The 20,361-nt window shown below is 42.5% G+C and overlaps 1 protein-coding gene across 3 annotated transcripts in view; it reads left to right on the top strand.

Annotated features, from left to right (window-relative positions):
- The window catches only part of EGFLAM (EGF like, fibronectin type III and laminin G domains), a gene marked incomplete at its 5' end in the record, with an annotated part of 73,616 nt that extends 54,531 nt beyond the window's left edge, over positions 1 to 19,085 (top strand). For all 3 annotated transcript variants that reach the window (XM_083884175.1, XM_083884174.1, XM_083884176.1), the window contains 8 exons: positions 3,988 to 4,099; positions 5,647 to 5,763; positions 7,081 to 7,261; positions 11,665 to 11,743; positions 12,633 to 12,776; positions 15,241 to 15,324; positions 16,378 to 16,481; positions 17,008 to 19,085. In XM_083884175.1, the coding sequence (XP_083740301.1) occupies positions 3,988 to 4,099; positions 5,647 to 5,763; positions 7,081 to 7,261; positions 11,665 to 11,743; positions 12,633 to 12,776; positions 15,241 to 15,324; positions 16,378 to 16,481; positions 17,008 to 17,162 (976 nt within the window). In that variant the 3' untranslated portion in view covers positions 17,163 to 19,085. The remainder of the gene's footprint in view (positions 1 to 3,987; positions 4,100 to 5,646; positions 5,764 to 7,080; positions 7,262 to 11,664; positions 11,744 to 12,632; positions 12,777 to 15,240; positions 15,325 to 16,377; positions 16,482 to 17,007) is intronic.
- Between the last annotated feature and the right edge of the window lie 1,276 nt (positions 19,086 to 20,361).

The raw sequence follows: 20,361 nt of genomic DNA, 5'->3' as shown, positions 1-20,361 counted from the left end.
ATCCTCATTTCTGGTTTCCAGTTCCAAGCAGGGGTGCCAGGCTGGAGGTGGCACAAGAAAATACACCTCCAGGTCCCTCCATTTCCTCATAGTGCTGTTTTTGGGGAGACATGAGGCTAGTATCTTATTTATACAATGTAAGCTGTCTAAAACATGAGTAGGTGGTTTATCCTAGTCACCAAAGTTCCCAGACAAACCTTCTGCGAGTGATTCATTGCATCCTAAAAATAATTCCTAAATAATTAATTATTAATTAATTAATTACTTATCCTCTAGGAGGATAGAAGCAATGAAATGCCTCAAAAACACTGCTCTCTCTCCCTGTGTAACTGAATGCCCAGTCACTGGGCAACTGTTCCTGGGCTTTCTAAAAGGGCACTGGGCTGAACAGAGGCACTCAGTATCTTGGATATGGCCTAGGAGGTTGCCAGTTTGACCAGGCTGACCTGGTATTTAGCAATGATCTATATAAAGCTTACACAAAATATGTACACTGTCTGCAAGTCTTGCATACCAATGATTTCTGTGGATGGACATCAGGAATTTTAACTATACTGTGATTAGGGAAAATGTACTGATTTTACGCTGAATGACGACTCAAACAAACAAACTCATTCAGTTTTGCAGACAAAATGAGATATGAAATTTCAAGGGAGCAAATGCAAAATAATGCACAAGCCTAACAATGCACAGCTGTGGAAAAACTGCTGGTGTTGTCAGACAGAGAAAGATCCTGGAGGCATCATGGATAGTTCTGTGGAAGCAACAGCAAACTGTTTAGAGACAAATACAGAAACCTAAGTACAATGCAGAGAATTACTAGGAATGGAGTAAGGAAGGATGTCTCTGCTGAAGCCCACAATGCACCTTCTCTTGAAAACTTGCTGCTATTCTGGTCACATCTTTTCAAAAGAAAATAACAAAATCAAAAAGGAAGAGTAGTTTTGACATCCAGGACAGGGAATGAAACATCTTCCACAAAGCTTTTCCACAGCAGGACCTTTCAGCTTAGAAAAGAAGGAGTTTGGTGGAAGTATGATAGAGGATTTAAATAACGAGTGGCATGGAGATTAATGAGTATTTTGTATTTTTTTCAATATGCAAAGAAAATAAGGAACCAAAGAAAATAAAACTTTTTTCTTTGGGATTGGATTTAGTTGTGTGGTTTTTTTTTTTTTTTTTTTTTTTTTTTTTTTTTTCAGAGGAGTGCATAAATAAGTTGTGGAAACTAATTGTCAGCAACAGCAAGTTACAGATGCCAAAACTATAAATAGGTTAAAAAAAAATTGCACAAATTTGAAGAAAGCTCCATTGAGGGAGATCAAAGACAATTGTACGGATGCAGCCTCTGACTCAGGAAATTGCTAAATGACAAGTTGCCGGAAGCTGGAAGGATATATCAAGGGAAGAATCACTTCATACTTGCCCTATTCTATTCTCTTGCTGAAAAGTGGCAGAAATAGCTAATTTTGGAGACCTTTTGTCCAACACAGAATAGCCCTTCTTACAACAGCCTTCAATCTTTACTGATTGCAGCCTTCTAATTCCTGTTACTGGCAACCATAAAATATTAAAGTAGAATTTATATTTTTTCTTCCTAGAATATTGTAGCACTTCAGAACACCTTGTACTAAAGTTTAACTGATAATGTAGGGTTATAAAATATAGCAAGAGCCATGAGCATATGCCTGAGAGTAGAAACTGCCCCTTTCCATTGGAAAGCAGAAGAGCAAGCTGGATGCCAGCTACTGCCTGAGCTACATGCACTGGAGGAAAAGAGTGTGGTGAGATGGCTGAGTAATGGGCGAGACTGAGGAGACCACCAGGCTTCACTGGAAGTTGTCAGGCTGTCCTGTTAGATCTTCTTCCTAGATAAAATGTGCAACTCACACCTTGTCATCAGCTCTGTCAGTGATTAAATAAGACAAATAGATTCCCTGTTTTTTGTTCCTGCCTGGTCAATGTCCACTTAAAAGTCTGTCTTAATCATACTACTTCATGCCTACTCTTTGTCTTTAATAGTGATATAGCTCTGGTCATCCTGCCATAGGACCACCAGGCTGTTAGATATTATAATATAATCAGAACATAGCCATAGTAACTTTATAATTAGGATGAGGCAAGCTTATTTGTGTAAGTCAGCAGCAGCAGTAGAAGAGCTGATGCTGGTGAAGGCTGTGATTTCCTGATGTATCCCAGGACGGAAGCAGCATAGTGCTCTGGGGGCTCCACGGGGAGAAGGGATGCTGAGTGGGTGGCCAGATGCAGAACCTGAACACTGAAATGTCTCAGAGAAGTTGTTGGGATTTCCCTGGTTTTTCCCTTGGCCAAGTAGTCACAGGATCGAGATATTCATGATCTGGTATATTTTTTAAGCTTTGATTTACATGGGGAAAAAGTGACCCCACAGCGCATGAAAAGGCAAGAGTGTTCCAATGGCAGAAGAAAGTGTTACCAAACTCATGCTGGTTTCAAAAAGCCTGTGATTACAAGAAAGAGCTTGCAGCTCTGAAGTGATGACTCCACAAGGCTTAATTGTAATTAAATTAGCAAAGCAGCAGGGTTAGCATGATGACGACCTAAGCAGCAGAGGAAATAATCTTTGTATTGCCACTTACTATGTAGCCAAACCTATCTGGTTCCTTTATATGCATACGTTGGTTTCTTCAAGGTGATTAGATTTCCTTAGCTATTGATTTATCTGAGGTAGTTAAACCCTAAATGGTGCTACATATGAAGGAGGACAAGTGACTGGCATTGCTTGATGATATTTTTAATGGAGGTTTTATGAACCAAGTGTCATTCAGAAGTAATACTGCCAGCATCATTGAAATAGATAAAAATGAGCTTTAAGAAAGTTTGAAGGATCGAAAAAAGCATGACAGAAAGATTTCAAAATTGATATTGATTGTTAAGGGAAAAAAAAGAGTAAAATATTATTTTCACATTTTCAAAATTATATAAGTTTTTAAATCAGCATTTGAATCACTGTTGACTCACTATTTCAAATTACTTTTTTTCCTTTTTTTAATTTCAAATTGGGGGGAGGGTTATTTTTAAATGTAAGTATTCTGAAAATACAAAACATTATTTCACCCTCAGAAATTCTGTATTTTTTCACTGAAGCTAGGAAGTCTGAGAGGTCCTAGATAACACAGTTCTGATTTTTGCAGCTTGGCTGGTAAATCAAACACAAGTTTTCAGTCCTCCTGGAGGAAAGGCTGCAACATGTCATTTAGACATAAAATGCTTTAACCAGTGTAGTAAAATGACATTTGAAAACAAGATACAAAGATCTACAGAACTTGTGGAGGGGAATGTGGTTTTGCCCTTCATACAGGCTGCTATTCATATTAGTCCTGTGCCAGTAAAGATTGTTCAAGAGCTATTTAAAAATACTTCCTTTGAGATTGGTGAATACTTTGCACAACTGGGGATTATTGTTCCTAGCCAAGACCTCATCACATCATTAGGATAATTTTTTAATTACTTCCCTTTTATGTACAGCATCCGGGCTGCATGTGTGTGTGTAGATGTCAATGTAACAGGATGCATAAATAGAGCTGATAAGCCAACACAAAGTAGTTCTGTTTTAAAAGAGGCTGAAGAATGTGGGGCTAGACCAACCATTAAGTGGAAAGCTTTTAGTGAAATGAGGATGTACAGCTGAGACCAAAATTCATTTTTACGTCTTAGAAATGACTGAGCAGAAAAGCTAGCACAGAGGTAGTTAAAGTGTGTGCTGGTGATAGTGTTTCATTTATAAATAAAACCAGAGCACTTGTTATTTGCTCTAGAAATATGGTTTTGCTGATGGGGCTCAGAGGATTGTTACTACCTTAAAAGGGAAAATCACAGTGGCTGATTTTTTTTTTCTTTTTTTTTTAAATTTAGAAAATCATCCCAGAGGACTTGACTTTTTAACATTACAGAGTATCAGTAAGGTACAGTGTTATATGCTTGAAAATTTTCTTGCCCTTAAAACAGGAGTGAAGAACCTGTCAGTTTGGGCCAGTGGCATGAGCTGCGAGTGTCTCGCACGGCAAAAAATGGCATCCTACAGGTGGACAAACAGAAGCCCGTGGAAGGGATGGCAGAGGTGAGTTTATGGCAGACTTCTCTTAAATGCAGCTGTTGGACTGTAAAGTGATTGTATGATGGACTGCACAGCCTGCTCTCAAAGCTCTTACTAGATTAAAACAGTATCCTCATGGGGGCAACATTTTCTTAAGCCCAGAGTTGGGAATTTGTGCCTAAGGTCTTCCCTCTGAGGATAAGGATACCCATAAAGTCAGGGATACCACTGGAATCTTAACTGTACCTGTTCCTGACATGTAACTGGACTCACATTTTTGTGTCTGGCTCATACATCTTCCTGAGATAAAGACCTTCCTTTTGTTGGTACTTGTTGCGGCTAAGTCTGTTGAGAAACCTGTGCATTATGAGAGGTGTAATTTGGAGAAGTATCGTGCTGAGAACTATGTGCCCAGTCTTTTTTTAGCTCTTTCTGAATATTGTCCTGGAAACATAGGCCTGAAGAGAATTGTTTCTTTGTCTTCTTGCAAAAGTAATTTGCAGGCCAGAGTAAGGGCTGGAACAAATAGACAGTTGATGACTTGTTTTTTGTTCTTCACTCACCAAGTGATCATAGTGAGTCAAATTTATAATAAAGTGAAGTTGTATTTGTACCAAGCAGAATATCATTCTAAGCACTCAAATGCATGCACAGAGGTACGTTTTCTGTCTTGATAAAAGCCGAGGCTAGACCTAAGAGAAAATGTCTTTTACCTAGTGGAGAGTGCAGAGAGAAAACCAGATTCCAGATCCCTTAGCAGAAAAATCCCATAGCAGGCTTTTCTGCAAACTAGGCAACTTTTATTGACTTTTCTTCAAAAATTTAAATAAATTGAAATTGCAGTTGTCTGTCAAGAAACAAATTGAGTGAGAAACATTTGACTGGAGCTCTCAAGACTTCTTTAGGTAGATGTGTTAAGGTGAACACTCCCATTTTTTTTCTCTTAAGTGCTCCAGTGCAGTGCTTCAGGAGGAGGGTGGCTGGGAGCTGCCAGCCATGAAAGCACAGAAGCTTCTGCAGGACTGGAATTACACAGTTATTCTGTCTTTAGCTGTTAAATGTCTTTCAGTTTACTCCAAGACCCTAAATATTCCCATCTGGTACCTGAGCAACTGCTTCTGGTAATTGATGCAAACTCAATGTTTCTTTCATTTAGCCCCATAACTTATGGTAGGTTATCTCTTAGATGTTGGAAATACTGAATGTGTCTCTGTTGCCTGAATTTTGCTCTGATTTTAGCTTTATGAACCTAATTCTGGTTGTAGATTTACATCAGCGTACCTCAAATCTTTGTAAATAAAGCTAGATGTGCAGTCAGAAAATACAATGAGTCAGTTTCCTTTCTTTCTTCATTCAGTATTGCCATTTTGAAATACTTGAGATTTTTCAGCTGCTTCTGACTGGGATAATGTAAAGCCAGTCAAGAGTGTCCTACAATGGATTTCTTGACTGTAGAAAGAAGAGGCATTGAAATAAGCTATAACTAATGCAGGGATATCACAACTCACGCAGGTTGATCTGAAGCATGGTTCCAGCTACTCTAATAAAATGTTATTCTATGTTTCTTGCAGGGGGCTTTTACACAAATTAAATGCAGCTCTGAAATATTTGTTGGTGGAGTCCCTAATTATGATGATGTGAAGAAGAACTCTGGGATCCTCAGACCCTTCAGTGGGAGCATCCAGAAGGTGTGTGCCCAGAGAAGCACACGGGGTGGGGCATTATTTCCTTCACATCTAGTGCATGTTTTTTGTGCAAACCTGCCCTTGTTTGACTGGAAATATTTAAAATAATCAAGGATTTCACCTCAGGATCCCACCATGAAGTGGGTAAATCATTATTTAGCAGTGAAAAGTTCACCTAGTGCATTCTTACACCACAATGGGGATGCACGCTGCACTGCTTTCCCCTTTTATAGACTTTATAGTGGTCTTCTGCTTCCTAGAAGAGGATAAGATTTCTTTGGATACATGGTGCTGGAATTATGCAGAAAAAGACATGATGAGAAACAAGGCCTGGAAACTGAATATAAGTTTAAAACCAGAAACAAAAGACATATTTTTATGAGTGGAGTCTTGTTAACCTCTGGAACAATCTAGTCAAAATTTAGAAAGAAGATGAAAATATAATGGAGTCTTCCCTGGTCCATTACATGACAGGACTGAATGTTTTTTCTGCTCATAGAGTTGTGTAGTGCCTGATGCAACCTCTTCTCTGGGTAGGATCCCCTACCGTGCATTGCCCCAGTTATGCAGGAGCCAGAGCAACCATTATCATTCTCATTTCTGGCCTTAAAATCTATTGTTTGTTAAGATGTACTTATTTTGATGTAGCTGAGATCAGGTGCTGTGCCTGCATGCAGCCTCTCTTGCCGAGATGTCAGCTGAGATTATACAAATGTTGGTTTATTTTGGAGAACATATGCTGCTGACATATTGGAAAAATTCCAGCATTTAGCAGCTCTCTTCCATTTATATACAGTTTTATGAAGTCACTATTTATGTTTTTCATTCATCTTAACTAGCTTCTTTCAGGCAAGATGAGATACTAGAAAGCAATAGAAAATATGAAAAACAAACTGTTCTGCTTAGTATTTCTGTTGTCAACACTCATCTCCTGGGGGGTTTTCTGATCTCAGAAATGCTTTTCCTCAGCAGTGCTCATCTAATTTTACCATCCCAGCTCAAGGTTGGGCTACAAAGCACTGCACCAGTGTTCAGGCACAGGCCTGGTAAATTCCACACAGCTTCACCCCTTACAGGGCTTGCCTAAGGCTTTTTCACAAGACACAAAAGAGATTATTCTCCAGTGGCTCAGGGGGAGCAAAAGTATGAGCTGGACCTCTGCAACTGGAAAACACACAAGAATAGGATTTGAGCCAAGTTTTGAGAGTTACATTTCTCTGAAGTCTTTCTGGAGGTTTTACAATGTGTTTTCACACCTTTTTTTTTTTTTTTTTTTTTTTTTTTTTTTTTTTTTTTTTTTTTTTTTTTTAAACCATATAGATTATATTGAATGACCGGACAATTGATGTGAAACAGGATTTCACTTTTGGAATCAACCTAGCAAATGCTGCCCACCCCTGTGTGACCTCACCATGTGCCAACGGGGGCACCTGTGTTCCCAAGAAGGACAGCTATGAATGTGACTGTCCCCTGGGCTTCGATGGGCAACACTGTCAAAAAGGTAACAATGGCTGGATACCAACCCACGGATCTGGAGCTGACCACAAAAATAAGGAAGATTTAGCACCTACAACTGCTGCTGTGCACATGCCTTTAAATAGAAGCCCCGGAGGCCAAAGCTCCCCTTTCATCTGTGCACTTTCCATGTATCTAGGGAAGAATTTGTTTTGTTATTTAGGAATGTGGTAACTGTTATCCCAGCACGGGGCTAGGATAGATAGCAACCTGGTATCTGGTTGCTTGTGGTGAACAATACTGAACGCTAACACTTCATACACGTCCCTAATTGTGCAGGGCTGTGCAAAGGGGGAATTCCTGCCAGGGTTCTTCAGCCAGCAGTTATCCTGAAGCATGAGCATGGATAACCCTTGTAATTTTATCCTCCATACAGCTGACAGCAAATGCTGTTCTTACACACAGAAGAGTCTGCTCCTGTTTGAGACACTGACTACTCTGGTGGAGATTTCACCATCTGCAGAGATCTTGCCTTGGTGGGGCAAAAGAGACCACCAGGGAGGAAGACTCATCCACATGCACATTACTCTCATTTCTTCAGAGCCACTCTGATAGTTCAAACTTTAGATTCAGGAAAAGAATAAGGTTGCAAGAAAAGTGTTTAAAAAGCGTGCTTTGGATTATTCCACTAGATGGAGTCATTTCACTTCTGTCAAGCTTGAGCTTAAAAAACTCCTGAGGGAAGGTTTTGTAATGTAACAGTAAACTCGGTTCAAAAGAGCTGGCTGACATTATTGTCTTCACCCACTGCTTCATTTCTCACAGTCATAAATTTCAAAGTTAAATGTAGTGGTTTTGGTTAAATTGTGATGAATAGATTGGCCTTTTCTTCAAAACAGACAATATCTTACAACAAAAGCATTGTATTAAAATGCAGTGCAAGAAACCCCTTTGCTTACGTTGTTGTGGTCTAACTAAGACCAGAAATGACATCATTTACCTTGGCTTTTTTGGAGGGAGGCAGGATAACTGGGATTTTGGCTTTCTAGGTATGTGCAGGGTGCTAAATTCCTGACTTCAAGATGGTATCTGCAGCTGTACTGACACATCTCCGGGGGCAGTCAGTCAGGGGAATGCTTTGCAGCCTGGGTGTGTGACTGCCTCCTGTTTGGTGTGCACTGCTAGGGCTGAAACTCCTCACCCCTGCTCAGCTCCTGGCCTCTGCTGAACCCAGGGAGGGTCTGAGCTCATGGTACCAGCACCACTTGGCTGGCATATCCTCCTTGTTGCCACCTCAGTGTGTCCAGGCTTTCAGAGACAGTCTGAAGCACCTTTTGCCTATGACTTGGACACATCCTGGGTGCTGCTTCCTATGTGAATCCAATCTTTGTTAATTTTTAGGAGTGTCCAAAAGCATGAGCCACCTGGTTTCTGTTCCTGCTACCTGTGGCTCCTGTTCAGGTACAGCTCAGCCTCCCTCCATTTGTGCAGCCTCAGCTGCCACTAAAAATAGAAGGGTTTTCTGATAGGTGTGCAGAAAGCATGGAGGTCACTCCTGAACCTCAATCCATGACAGCCTTTTTGAGAACCACCTGAAAACAGATTCCTCAAAATGATCCTTACCTGTTGAGGTGTGGGCATGGTTAAGGTGAGACGCACGTATGTGTCCACTTCTGTGTCACAGCATGGTTTTGGTTAGTGCACTCAGAAGGTATGTGAGGTGAAGGTGCTGTCTCCATCCTTCTTGGTGGTAGGCTGCTGTAAAGAACCCTAAAAAGCAAAGTGCTTGTGAGGAACTGCACCTCATTCTTCAAAATTACATACACCACTTAAAAACTCAAGTAATGCTGATATGAGGTATATGAGATATTGATTTGTATTGTAATGGATCATTAGCTGGCATTGCTAGGTTTTATGTCTTCTGTCCAAGCTTGGGGAGTGCTAAAGATATTTTTATACTTTAACTGTAAGATGGTATAGAACAGCAAACTCTTTGTTTTCCCTTGGCTGAAGCTGATCCCTGGATAAAACCTGATGAGTCACTTGGATTTGAGAAGCAGGACTAGCAGAAGGATTTGCTGCTGGTCCCACCTGTCTGTCTCTTTGTGTGTTTTGAGCAGACAAATATAGATACTTGGAGCAAACCAATAATGAAAACAGTGGTACCTTCACAGGTGATTGTAGTCACTTACACAAATGGTAGGTAGGAGACTACACATTTGCAGAAAAGTGGGCATGAAATTGGGCTAAAGGAGATTTTTATGCTTTAGAATAATAAACCCAGAATGTTCTTGTCTTGTTTTGTGCTGACTCACTGCAGAATGTGGAAGTTACTGCCTAAACAGTAAGTACTACAAATTATGTGAAAACTGCTCTGTCACTCTGTGTGAGTGTGTGTGTGTGTGTATGCTGTGTTTCCATTAGGCCTGGCAAGTTTCTGTCATTAAGCCAAATTATTTTCTAAGGTTATATAGTTCTTCCTTAAACATCATGCTGTTGATATTTCAAACTGCATCCAAAGCATTTGTCAAGCTCAGAACAGTGGCTGTAGAGCTGGTCCCTGTATTTGCAGAGCCAGAGGGGCCAGGCAGCTGGTTTTGTGGTGTGACTTCAGGCTATCCTGCAGTCCAGAGCTCACTCCTGCTTCTCATGACAGCTTTTGTGCTTGTCTGCTGAATTGTGATGAGCAAAGAATTGATGTGTTTAGTCCTAGATCTCCTTACCAGCCCTGCTCCCTTCCGGGTGCAAAGATCCTGGCTGCATCAAGGGTACTGCTAAGATTTGCTTGTTTTTCTGCACTCAGATTCAGTGAAACAAATGAAGAGCAAGCAGAGGTAAATGCCCATCACGCTCTCTAGAGGAAATCAGAGTACTGTGGCACAGGCAAGGGTTGCTGCATGACATGAGCACCTTCCCCTGCTGAAGGCAAGAGCAGTGGGGCTCTAGTGCAGGATGTGATGGGAGAAGAGGGGCTCTTTTCATACTCTGCTGCCCTCAGAGACTGTTCAGTGCAGGAAGTGTCAGACCTGGTGAGGAATATTAGGCCAGTGTATCATAGCTTTTGCAATTTTCCAGCTACACTGGGAGGCTGCAGGCTGGACATGGCCTGTGGTGGTTTCTTTAGACACATTAGGCAGCTTTCCTGATTTCACTGTGGATGAAAACAGTCACTCATCACTATCTAAAATTCTCAGTCTTGGCACCTGAAGCTAAATTTCATATTGCTGTTGCTGGCTGCCAGACTACACCAATTGTTGCATATCTGTGTCACAGTGAGCTCTAAAATCCCAGCCAGACCTTGTGTTGCATAAAGAAAGCAAGTATCTTTGCCCTGGAAAGCTTGAAATTTATATAGATGGGATTAGCTGTGGGTTGAAGGGATTATTCCTCAATAAGAAAATAGGATGAAGGCATCTATTTTAAGTAATTTATACAATTGGCTTGTATTCATGCAGCAGTCAATTATGGGAGATCAGCAACAAACTGTAGGATGTTCACTCAACAGAAATGTCTGTTTGGGCCAGTGCTCATAGCCTGGCAAAGGGCTCTGCATCAGGGATGTCCTGTGACTTGTATCACACAGCTGAGTTATTTTGCCAAAGTCTTCCCCATGGGCAACAGTGCACCCACTCCATTTCTGGCTGCAATGTTTGCCACTGTCCCAGCCATACTCCATAGGGAATTGCTATATGAGGGACACAGAAACAACCCCCAAGGCCACAGTGCAGTGTTGAATACAAGGGGGTCCACAGTCTCTGCCATGCAGCCTTTAGCATAGTCCCAGTTGTTCTCAATAGACTGAAGTGATCTAGGACTCTGTAACTCCTCCCTGGAGATAGTCTGCCCCCCACACTGCACCCCAGGGATGAGCTCTGAGCAGGCAGCAGCCCCTCTGTGTGGTCACATACATTGAAAGAGAGAACAGGGTGCTCAGGGGTTGTCTGTGCTGCCTCTCAGCCTCTCTTTGCAGGGTGAGAGGTCCCTGATGTGCTCTGCCTATGGTGCTCTCTTAGCAGCTGGGCAGCAGTTTCTTAGTCTATAAGCAAAGGTAGTTAATGCATAAGCTTTGGCAGGAGGGAGCATGTAACCACATGGAGAATCAAGGAATGTGGAAACGGGGGTAAAGAGAAATCTGCAATGTTTTCCCAATATTTCATAATTTTCTGCAGTAACATTTGTGGTGGAGCAATACATTAGGCTCCTGACATGGAGGCTGTAAGTAGAGGGACTATCAGCCATTTAAACTCTCTTAACCACTGGCCCTACATTTAGATAAAATCTGTCCAGTGCCTTTGTGCAGAGCAGTGTGGGCTCAGCTCGGGTCTGTGACACTGGCAGGTACCTGCCGATGCAGGAGTAGATCAATAAAAGAGTCTTCTCTCTTTTTTTCCTTCCATTTCCAAGTCAGCTATCTGACACTCATCTTCATTTTTTGTATTTACTTCTCAGCCATTACAGAAGCAATTGAAATCCCACAATTTATTGGTCGCAGTTACCTCACATATGATAATCCAGATATCCTGAAAAGGTAATGTATATCCTGTGGACCTAAGTGTTCTGTTTCTTAAATGTTATGATGCTGGGAGTCTTATGTGGGAGAGTCTAATATATTTACATGTTTTAAGCTGTATTTATAGTATTTCTAACTCTATTCCTGCCATATTTTTAAATTTCATGAAAAAATGCATTTTAAATGCATATCCTTGTGGCTTAGTTTGTTATATTTGAGCGTTTTGCAGCCTGTTAAGAAATAGTACACGTATGTCTAGCATGGAGCAGGACTAGTTCTTCCCTGAGGGCACAGAACAGACATACAGAGCCTGTGTCTCAAAAGAGACCTTTTTTTTTTTTTTTTTTTTTTAAATTCCTGCTTTAGCCTAACATTTAGATCCTCAGAGTTACTTGTTTGACTGCTCTGTACCCTAGAACATCCCCACATTCCAGCAAATTCCTCCATCTGCCATTATTTCAGCCACTGACTAGAGAAGGGTTCACCAGTGTCCTCACCTGACATTTGGTGCCTCTCAGCTACCAGGACTTTCTGATTTGCCTTTCTTGTGCTTCAGCCACTGGCTTCTGAGGGCATCCCATCTACTGGGTGTTCTCAAAATCTGCGTTTTGGGATGAATTTCACACTGGACTAGAGGAGAGAAAAGATTTTCTCTTATTTGTATGGAATAACCTAGCAGCTATTGTGTTTGGGATTCTGAAGAGATGAGTTAAATTCCCCTGTTCTGAAATGATGGAAATGGGGATGTGAACCAGAATCCTTCACAGATCAGCATGTAAATGAGTTGCAGAACAGTAGTCCACCAGAACAACAGAGAAGAAATACTGCATCATCTTTTATGGTTTTTTGAAAGAAGACTGGCACAATTTAGTGTTTTACTATTATTTCCTTCTTCTACATTAAACAGGGTATCAGGAACAAGAACAAACGTGTTCATGAGGTTTAAAACCACAATGAAGGAGGGGCTTTTGATGTGGAGGGGAAACAGCCCCATGCGACCTAACAGTGATTTCATCTCTCTAGGGCTTCAGGAGGGAGCATTAATATTCAGGTAAACTTTCTCTCCCTTGTTTGTGTAGCACACAGTGCTCAAAAGAGTTTCTACAACACATACAGTGCACTCACTTGTCTCTTTGCTCAGTGTGAGACAGTCTCATCCTCAAAGTTTTGTTCAATAATGGGTCCCATTTGCTGTCTGGAAAAGGATATAAGTAGAAGAGGTAATGTGCTGCAAGATTTACATCACTCCTCCTTCCCAGTTTTTCAAACATCAGAGCTTTATTGTGATTTTCTGAAAGATTTATTTTGAGGGGATGAATGCTGTTGGTAAGCCGCATGCATTCCTCTTAAATGTATCTCAGAGCAGGGTAGGGCTGGCAGGGGTCAAGGACAAACTTTGGTGGTGCCAGTGCTCACTGTGCACACAGAGAGCAAGACTTCCACCACTTCTGAGCCCCAAATATCCACACACAGAGCTGTCACCACACCTTGTTTCTGGCAACATCCACAGAATCACTTCATTAAGCAGTAATACTGCTGTCAAAATGGTGAAATTGGGGAGTATTGGGAAATGCTGGGGTGTTGGTGCAGAATATCTTTCGCCCTTGCAGACACTCAGGCAGGATTTTGTGTGGTGCTTTTAGGGGACTCCTGTGTTTTGAAAGCCTTTTGTTTCTCATGGTGCTCCTTTAGGGTGTGTAAGGCAAATACTGAAGCAGCAAACTACAGATGCCATCACTATTGTGGATTGTTGTGAGACACTATCGATCATGTGGGCAGAGAGTTTATTATATAAGCTTTTTTTTTTTACTTTACTTAACTGGCTGTTCTTTGCTATTGTGAGTGTATAGATAAAGTTTCTATTTAAATTAATTCCTTTTAAGCTTTTTTTTTTTAATGTTATTTATCAGTGGCTAACTTGGCAAAAACTCTTAGTTTCCTAATTTATTTATGAACAAGGAACTGACTCTGCAGAAGTGGTGTGTTTTTAAAATGTTTTTGGGAGGGACTGTCTTTCTAAGATGCATGATAGTAAATGGCCACTCTGTTCTGTTTCCGAAGCACAGTGCAATTTTTATTAGGTTGTTGCTCTTCTCCAGAGATGAAGATAGTCTTTAGACCAAACCAGCTGAATTTTACTGAAATATTTGTACCTTCCACATTCATTTAGGAAGGTAAAAAATTAAGCTACCAAAATAAAGCCCTCATAAACAATCTCTGCTTACTGAAGGGGAGCACCAAAGAAGATGGTGAAAGGACAAATGCAGAAAAAAAATCATTCTGAAAGGTTGATCCTCGTGCTAGATTTTCACCTCTTGAGAGGTGAGGTCAAGAGACTGTCAGGGCTGTGAATTGGCAGAAGAATTTTACTGCAGCCCAAGTTTAGATGTCTGTGTTCTGATCCAATTTGAAATCCAAAAACCACTTTTACTTTCCCATTTTCTATGGCCTTACTCCCTGTACAGTGTACCTGCTGCTATAAATTCTTCTGTTCCTCCCTGCTACTGTTGAAGGTCATTTCAATGTTGCAGGGGATTAGCTGTTGTAGAGGGATTCATTAGGGATATGAATCTCGTTTCTCTTGTCAAAGGTCTAATGTTTTGATGCAATCCTGAACACCCAAATCCTCTTCTTTTTTTGACCTACACTGGTATCGTCATCCTGGGTGAAAGGGGGTGCTTGTCTGAGACTCACATAAACACCTGGAAAGGAAACAAATTTAGGGTAACCAATTAGCCCTGAGCAGCTGACAGTTTAATGTGCTGGTCTCAGGGATCTCACCCTGGCCATGAGTTTGTTCCATGTTCAGTCTTTTTGTAGAGATAGTGATGTTGCCATTAATCCCTCCTGCTTCATACAGGCTGAAGTCCAGCAGCACCTAGTTCATCCTGAGCATCACTAGCCTGCTATGCTGTAGCAGCTACTTCTCTTTTTTCAAGGTTGGCCCAAGTTTCAGGGATGCAGAAATTAAGATGCCCAAAGTGTAAACATGATAGGGACATTATATCTGCTGAGTAATTTTAATAGAAGCAAACACAAAGAAATAATTAGAGTGGCAGCTGAAGCAGCTGCATTTATTAGATTTCATCTTTTCTAACATCACAGGTTTCAACTTTCCTTATATTTCAGATGATTTGTATGTCTGTTATAGGTCACATGCTTATTTGCTCTTGTGAAAATGTTTTTATTAATCACGTTTGCAGCTTCCTTCTGCTGTCTCCCATTAGGCCCAAGATCTGTAGATCACTGACTGTCATAATCCCCTGCTTTGGGGAAGAAGGGCCATGCAGAGACTCTCTTCTTGCTCCCATGGGAAGATGGTGATGGTACCCACACTGACTCAGGGAGTTTTGCCTGCTTGTCTGTAAGCCTGACTTTGCAAAATAAGAGCACTGCTGCTGGGACTCCAAAGGACTCCACCTGCCCCCAAATCTGAGCCAAAAGGGAGTAAGGAAGCCTGAGCAACGGTCCTTTCAAGGAAGCCAGTAACATTTCAATTTTTTTTTTATTTGTAGCTACAATTTGGGCAGTGGCATTGCTTCCATCACAGTGAACGGCTCATTCAGCGACGGCCGGTGGCACCGAGTCAAAGCTGTCCGGTGAGTGGGCACGCTTCCTCTGGGAGACACCTGGGAGCCACCCTGGCATTGGAGATGCTGGTTGGCATATCTGGGTGCTGGTGGGCTGTGAATCACTGACGCTCCACGCTCACAAGTCACTCAGGAGTGGAGCTGTTAGCAGCTTGGCTGTTTCAGGATGATGTACACAAAGATTACTGTATTTGAGATGACAGTGCCAACTCGGCACAGCTCAAGGCAGGCTGCCAGAGTCATGCAGGGCTATTCTGGGGCTGTGACAGACATTCTATTAAACCCTTACCATTTCGGTTAAGAGTGTTTTTCTTTAATGTCTGCATTTTAAAATTCCCTGGTGAGCATTTTGCGGGCTGGCACAAGTACTGGGGCACAGACAGTGTAAACCTAGTTTTTCTATTTAGAGGAGGTGTAGACATCTTGCAGTATATATATAACTCATATTTATAACTCATTACCTCATGGGAGGCAACTGTGTCCAGCAGGGAAGGCATACATTTCTCTCTCTTCGTGAGAGGTTGATTGCCTGGAAATCACAGTCTGACATTTAGCACAACTTGTTACCAAATTTAGTGAGAATAGGAACCAATTAGGTTTTCTGTCGATACTGTTATTGACCATATGTAAAATGGCTCTAGTGAGAAAACAAACAGCTTAGAAGTAAGTTTTACCATAGCTCGCACATTTTTTTCCCTGCTGTTGAAGTTTCTGCTGTTAACTTTGAACATTACATTTGATTTTTAGCAATCAAGTCAGAATGTGTCCATCTCCCCCTCTCCCCTCCTTGTCCAGTTTGATTCTCTTCCAACACTTTCTGCTCTGCAAATGTGTCTCGCACACTTTGCAGGTCTTTGACATCTATAAAAAAATCCTAAAACCTGAAAAGTCTGGGTTACCACAGTACGCTGTGTCTGTGGGGCTTCCCAGTTCCAAGCCTTCACCATGAATCCTGCTAATCTCTGAGTTGCCCCGGTCTCCTGGTGAGTGGAAGATGCTGCTGCTCCTCTTCCCATCCCATTGCAGGCTGGATGAATGAAACTGGTTTGCTTTTCCTTTCAGGGATGGACAGTCTGGCAAGGTAACTGTGGATGATTATGGTGCCAGGACCGGTAAATCCCCTGGGAAGATGAGGCAGTTAAATATCAATGGAGATCTCTATGTAGGTGGGTGCTAATTATTCACATTTGGGACACAGATGCAAGGGCCGCTGCAAGGTAGGGCTTTCCAGCTCTGTCCAGCTCCTGGTGGGGGTGTCACACAGCAGCCTCTAGTCTACCCACAGCCTGATCTTTGTGAGGAGGCCTCTCTGACTGGGATAAGAAGGGATTCCCTCTCTGGGGGAATAAGAAGGGATGAGCACTGTGGGATTCCCCAAAGTTAGTCCTGGCAGGTACATAGAGAAACAACAAGAGGCAGCTGGAAACACCACACTTAGGCACAAACGTGGTCAGCTCTTACTGATGCTACAATTTCTGCAATAAATAATTAGTGTCCTAGTTCAGTACTTCCTGCTTCCCCCTCTGTATTTTCAAGTGCTTAAAAATGTTCTTTAAAACAACACAGAGCTACCTAGAAATTAAAATTCCCTTCTGAGGTGCTCTAGGAATGGCATTGCTGGGTGTGCAGCCTGCCAGGCAGGAGCAGGTGCCCGTGTTGGTGAGGAGTTTCTGATGGCTGCCCTTCCTGCAGGTGGCATGAAGGAAATTGCCCTGCACACCAACCGGCAGTACCTGCGGGGACTGGTGGGCTGCATCTCCCACCTCACACTCTCAACTGACTACCACATTTCGCTGGTGGAGGATGCTGCCAATGGGAAGAACATCAACACATGTGGGACCAAGTGACAAGAGAGGAGTCCCGGTGCTGAGGACCCGTCCTGTGCTTGTGTGTGTGGCTGAGCGGGAGCTGGCTGACCCAGTCCTCTACAGCTGGACCATGTTTGCCATCTGGGAAGGTGACAAAGCCAAAGGGAAGCCCAGAAACAAAAAAAAGGAACATTTTTCCTCTCTTTCCCTCTCCTTCCCTCTCCTTTCCTGTCCAAATGAAACCAAGCATTTTGTGTATGAACCGTGCCCTCTACCCCTTAAGTGTTAGTGAACGCTAAAGGTTGTGCGCAGTGCAAACGGCAAAGTGTGATGTTATGAGTAGCTCAGTGACTGTGTTTTGTGGTCCTTAGGTTATCTTTTGTAGTATCAGAAAAAGCAATCTTGAAACACCTGCAGTCATCTCACCCTGCAGGAATACAGTGACTTTGCTGTTCAACGAATACACCATTGGACAGCATATTTATACATTCACCTGTAGGTCCTGGAACAAGCAGTTCTCCTTACCACTCTCTGATTTAGCTAAATTATGTTTCATCCTGTGTAACAGGATTACAGTTACACTGACTTGTTTAAAAATACTGTTGTCTGTTGGGGAGGAAAGTTCTTACAAGTCTACTTTTTTATTACAAACAACAAAAACAACCAATTTTGTAGAAGTAATTTTATACTTGTCTATTTTTTATAGCAGCAGCAGACCTGCTTACATGGCATCTACATGTACTATACAATTAGCTCTTTGCACACTTTCCTAAAAATAGAAAAGTGACCTGTGGCTTAATGTCTGTATTATACAGTTTTAATGGGGATATTTGTGAGTTATGACCAGTTTTACATTTGACTCTTTTTGTTCTGTAAATTTTGACAGTTTGAAATTGTACATTATGAAGCTTTCCTGTCTTAAACAGATTAAAAGATTAGGAAAAAAAAAAAGAGCAAATACTTGCTACGGTGGTATTACTAGTCACTTTTTTTTTTAATAAAAAATGAGAAAAGGGATTGCAAGAGACCTTGGTAGGTCACTGTCCTCTTAAGATGTTTGTTTTCTAGGCACTGGATCAGCACTTATGCAACCTTGATAGCCAAAGTATAATTTAAGCAGGCAAACAGAGTGCTGTTGAGACACTGAAAGAGTGGTCCAGAATTTCATAACTTGGAGTTTTTTCTTCCTTAATTCTTTGTTAATACTGGATGGGTGAGCCTTTGAGAGGGTGCTGGGGAGGAAGAGAGACCAACCATGCAGCAGGGCACCCCACAGCCTGCCACATGCCTGTGGTGGGGGGACCACAGTCTTCTGCAGGGGCACAGGCTCATCTGAATGCCTGTGAGCTGAAAGGATGTGATGTGCTGAAAGCAGTGGAGGTGAGGAAGTTTCTGCTGCAATCTTACTGTGCTCAGAATGCTCCTGGCTCCCTGAGAGCTCACACACATTCCTTAGATTCATGCCACCTACAGCAAATCTAGATAATGGAACAGGCAAATACCTGACAGGGACACCTGAAGTCCTGTCCTGCATGCTAAAGGTACACCCTAGTCTCTTACATGAAAGATCTTGTGGTCCTTGTAGATAAGGGAGCAGTGATCAAAAACAAATTCAGGCACTTACTAGAAACAGAAAGTAAAAGAAAAATACGTGGTGGTGCCATCATGTGATGTGCACCTGTGCTCTGCCCCCTGTTCAATTGATACTTCAGAAAAAAAGGCCTGTAGAAGACATGGGCAGCTTGCAGAGGATCTGGAGACACTCATGGTTCTCCTCCCAGGAGAAGCAAAGTTTTGTTTGGCTTCAGAAGCCCCATGGGGAAGGAGAAACCCTCTGTGGCTGGGAAAATGCAGAATAAAATATACCAGATCAAGATGTGCCTTTGAAATGAAAGTAAATGGAATTGGAAAATGTGTAGAGTTTGAAAAAGGGTGAAAATTAAAATCTCTGGAGGCTGAAGATTTTTCTGTGTGCTCAGTGTAGCCCTGTGGGAGTGACCTGACACAGCCTGTGCCTGGGTCGCATCTGAGCTGCTGGCTGCCTGAGAGGGAAAATTCACATCTTGTGGGCTTGAGGGGTTTTCCAGATGCTAGTGGCCTGTCCTGACCTGGCACACAGTAGGGAGATTTGACTGGCTGTACTCCTAATCCTCTGGACATGTGCTGGTGTTGACGAGGCTCTACTATGGTCCACAAAGGGCATCATCCTCTGCTCTGACTTACGTGCCTCGCCTTTCCCATCCTTTCGTTTCTGTCACAGGGTTTGGAGACCAGTTCCAAGATAAACATCTGGTGGGAGAGGTCTCTATTTTAAGATAATTTACTGCAGAATACCGGGCACTTTGGTACAAAATAAAAGCGCCTCCTTTGAAATGCCGGGTAGGGAGGGGGGCGGGTAGGAAATACCTCTGTTGTTGTGGAAAAAGAAGAGCAGCAAACGGCGGCTTCCCAAATGCCTGATTCCAAGTGTGCTTATCACCGCGCGGGAATTCGGGGCTGGCGGCATCACCTTGCAGCGGTGTGGGCTGAGCAGGAGCAGCACAGCTGCGCCGCCGGCCGGGGGGGAGGCGTGCATAGCAACGATGCTGAGCGTTTTAAATAATTTTTAAAAAGATCCTTTCTGCATACTTTTAAAGATAATCTGAGAAACATCCCTCATCTACGTCTCCACTCTTCCTGGTAAAGATTGGGGATGGGTTTCTACTATGGTTTCCACTTCAGGGGCTGTGCAGGAGATGGGTGCCAGAAAATCAGGAGCATCTGACCACGTGTAGAGGCTCTGCCCCTCCCCACTGATGCTGGGTCAGGGAAGGAGAAAGTAAAGGTGGACAGTGCATGGCAGAGTGATTAGTCATGTTCCCAGGAACTGGCCTGCATGTGCTGCTCGCTGTCTCCAGGAATGTTTATTAGTCACATTACTCATTGCTCCGGCTGACTCAGATGCAAGGCATGACCCCAGTGCTGAGCACGGTAAGTTCTTGCTGGCAGAGCCCCTGTCCCTTTTGCTGCAGTTACCTGTGCAAGCCAGCAGTGAAGGCAGCAGCCACAAGAGTTTATACCTCTCTTTGCAATTTAATCTCCTTCCTTAAAAGGCAGTTGTTTTTTTTCTTACTAGTTTTCCACATTATTCCCAAAATATGTAACATTCCACTTAGTATGGCTAAAGACCTGCCTCGATGCCAGCTTTGGCGGGCTGAGTCAGGCTTTGTGCTGAGCACTGGCTGCTGGCCAGAGCTGC

The sequence above is a fragment of the Zosterops lateralis genome, assembly GCF_965231275.1.
Source record: "Zosterops lateralis genome assembly, chromosome: Z".
Taxonomy (NCBI): domain Eukaryota; kingdom Metazoa; phylum Chordata; class Aves; order Passeriformes; family Zosteropidae; genus Zosterops; species Zosterops lateralis.
The sequence above is the reverse complement of the archived record's forward strand: the minus strand, read 5'-3'. Positions and strand labels throughout refer to the sequence as shown.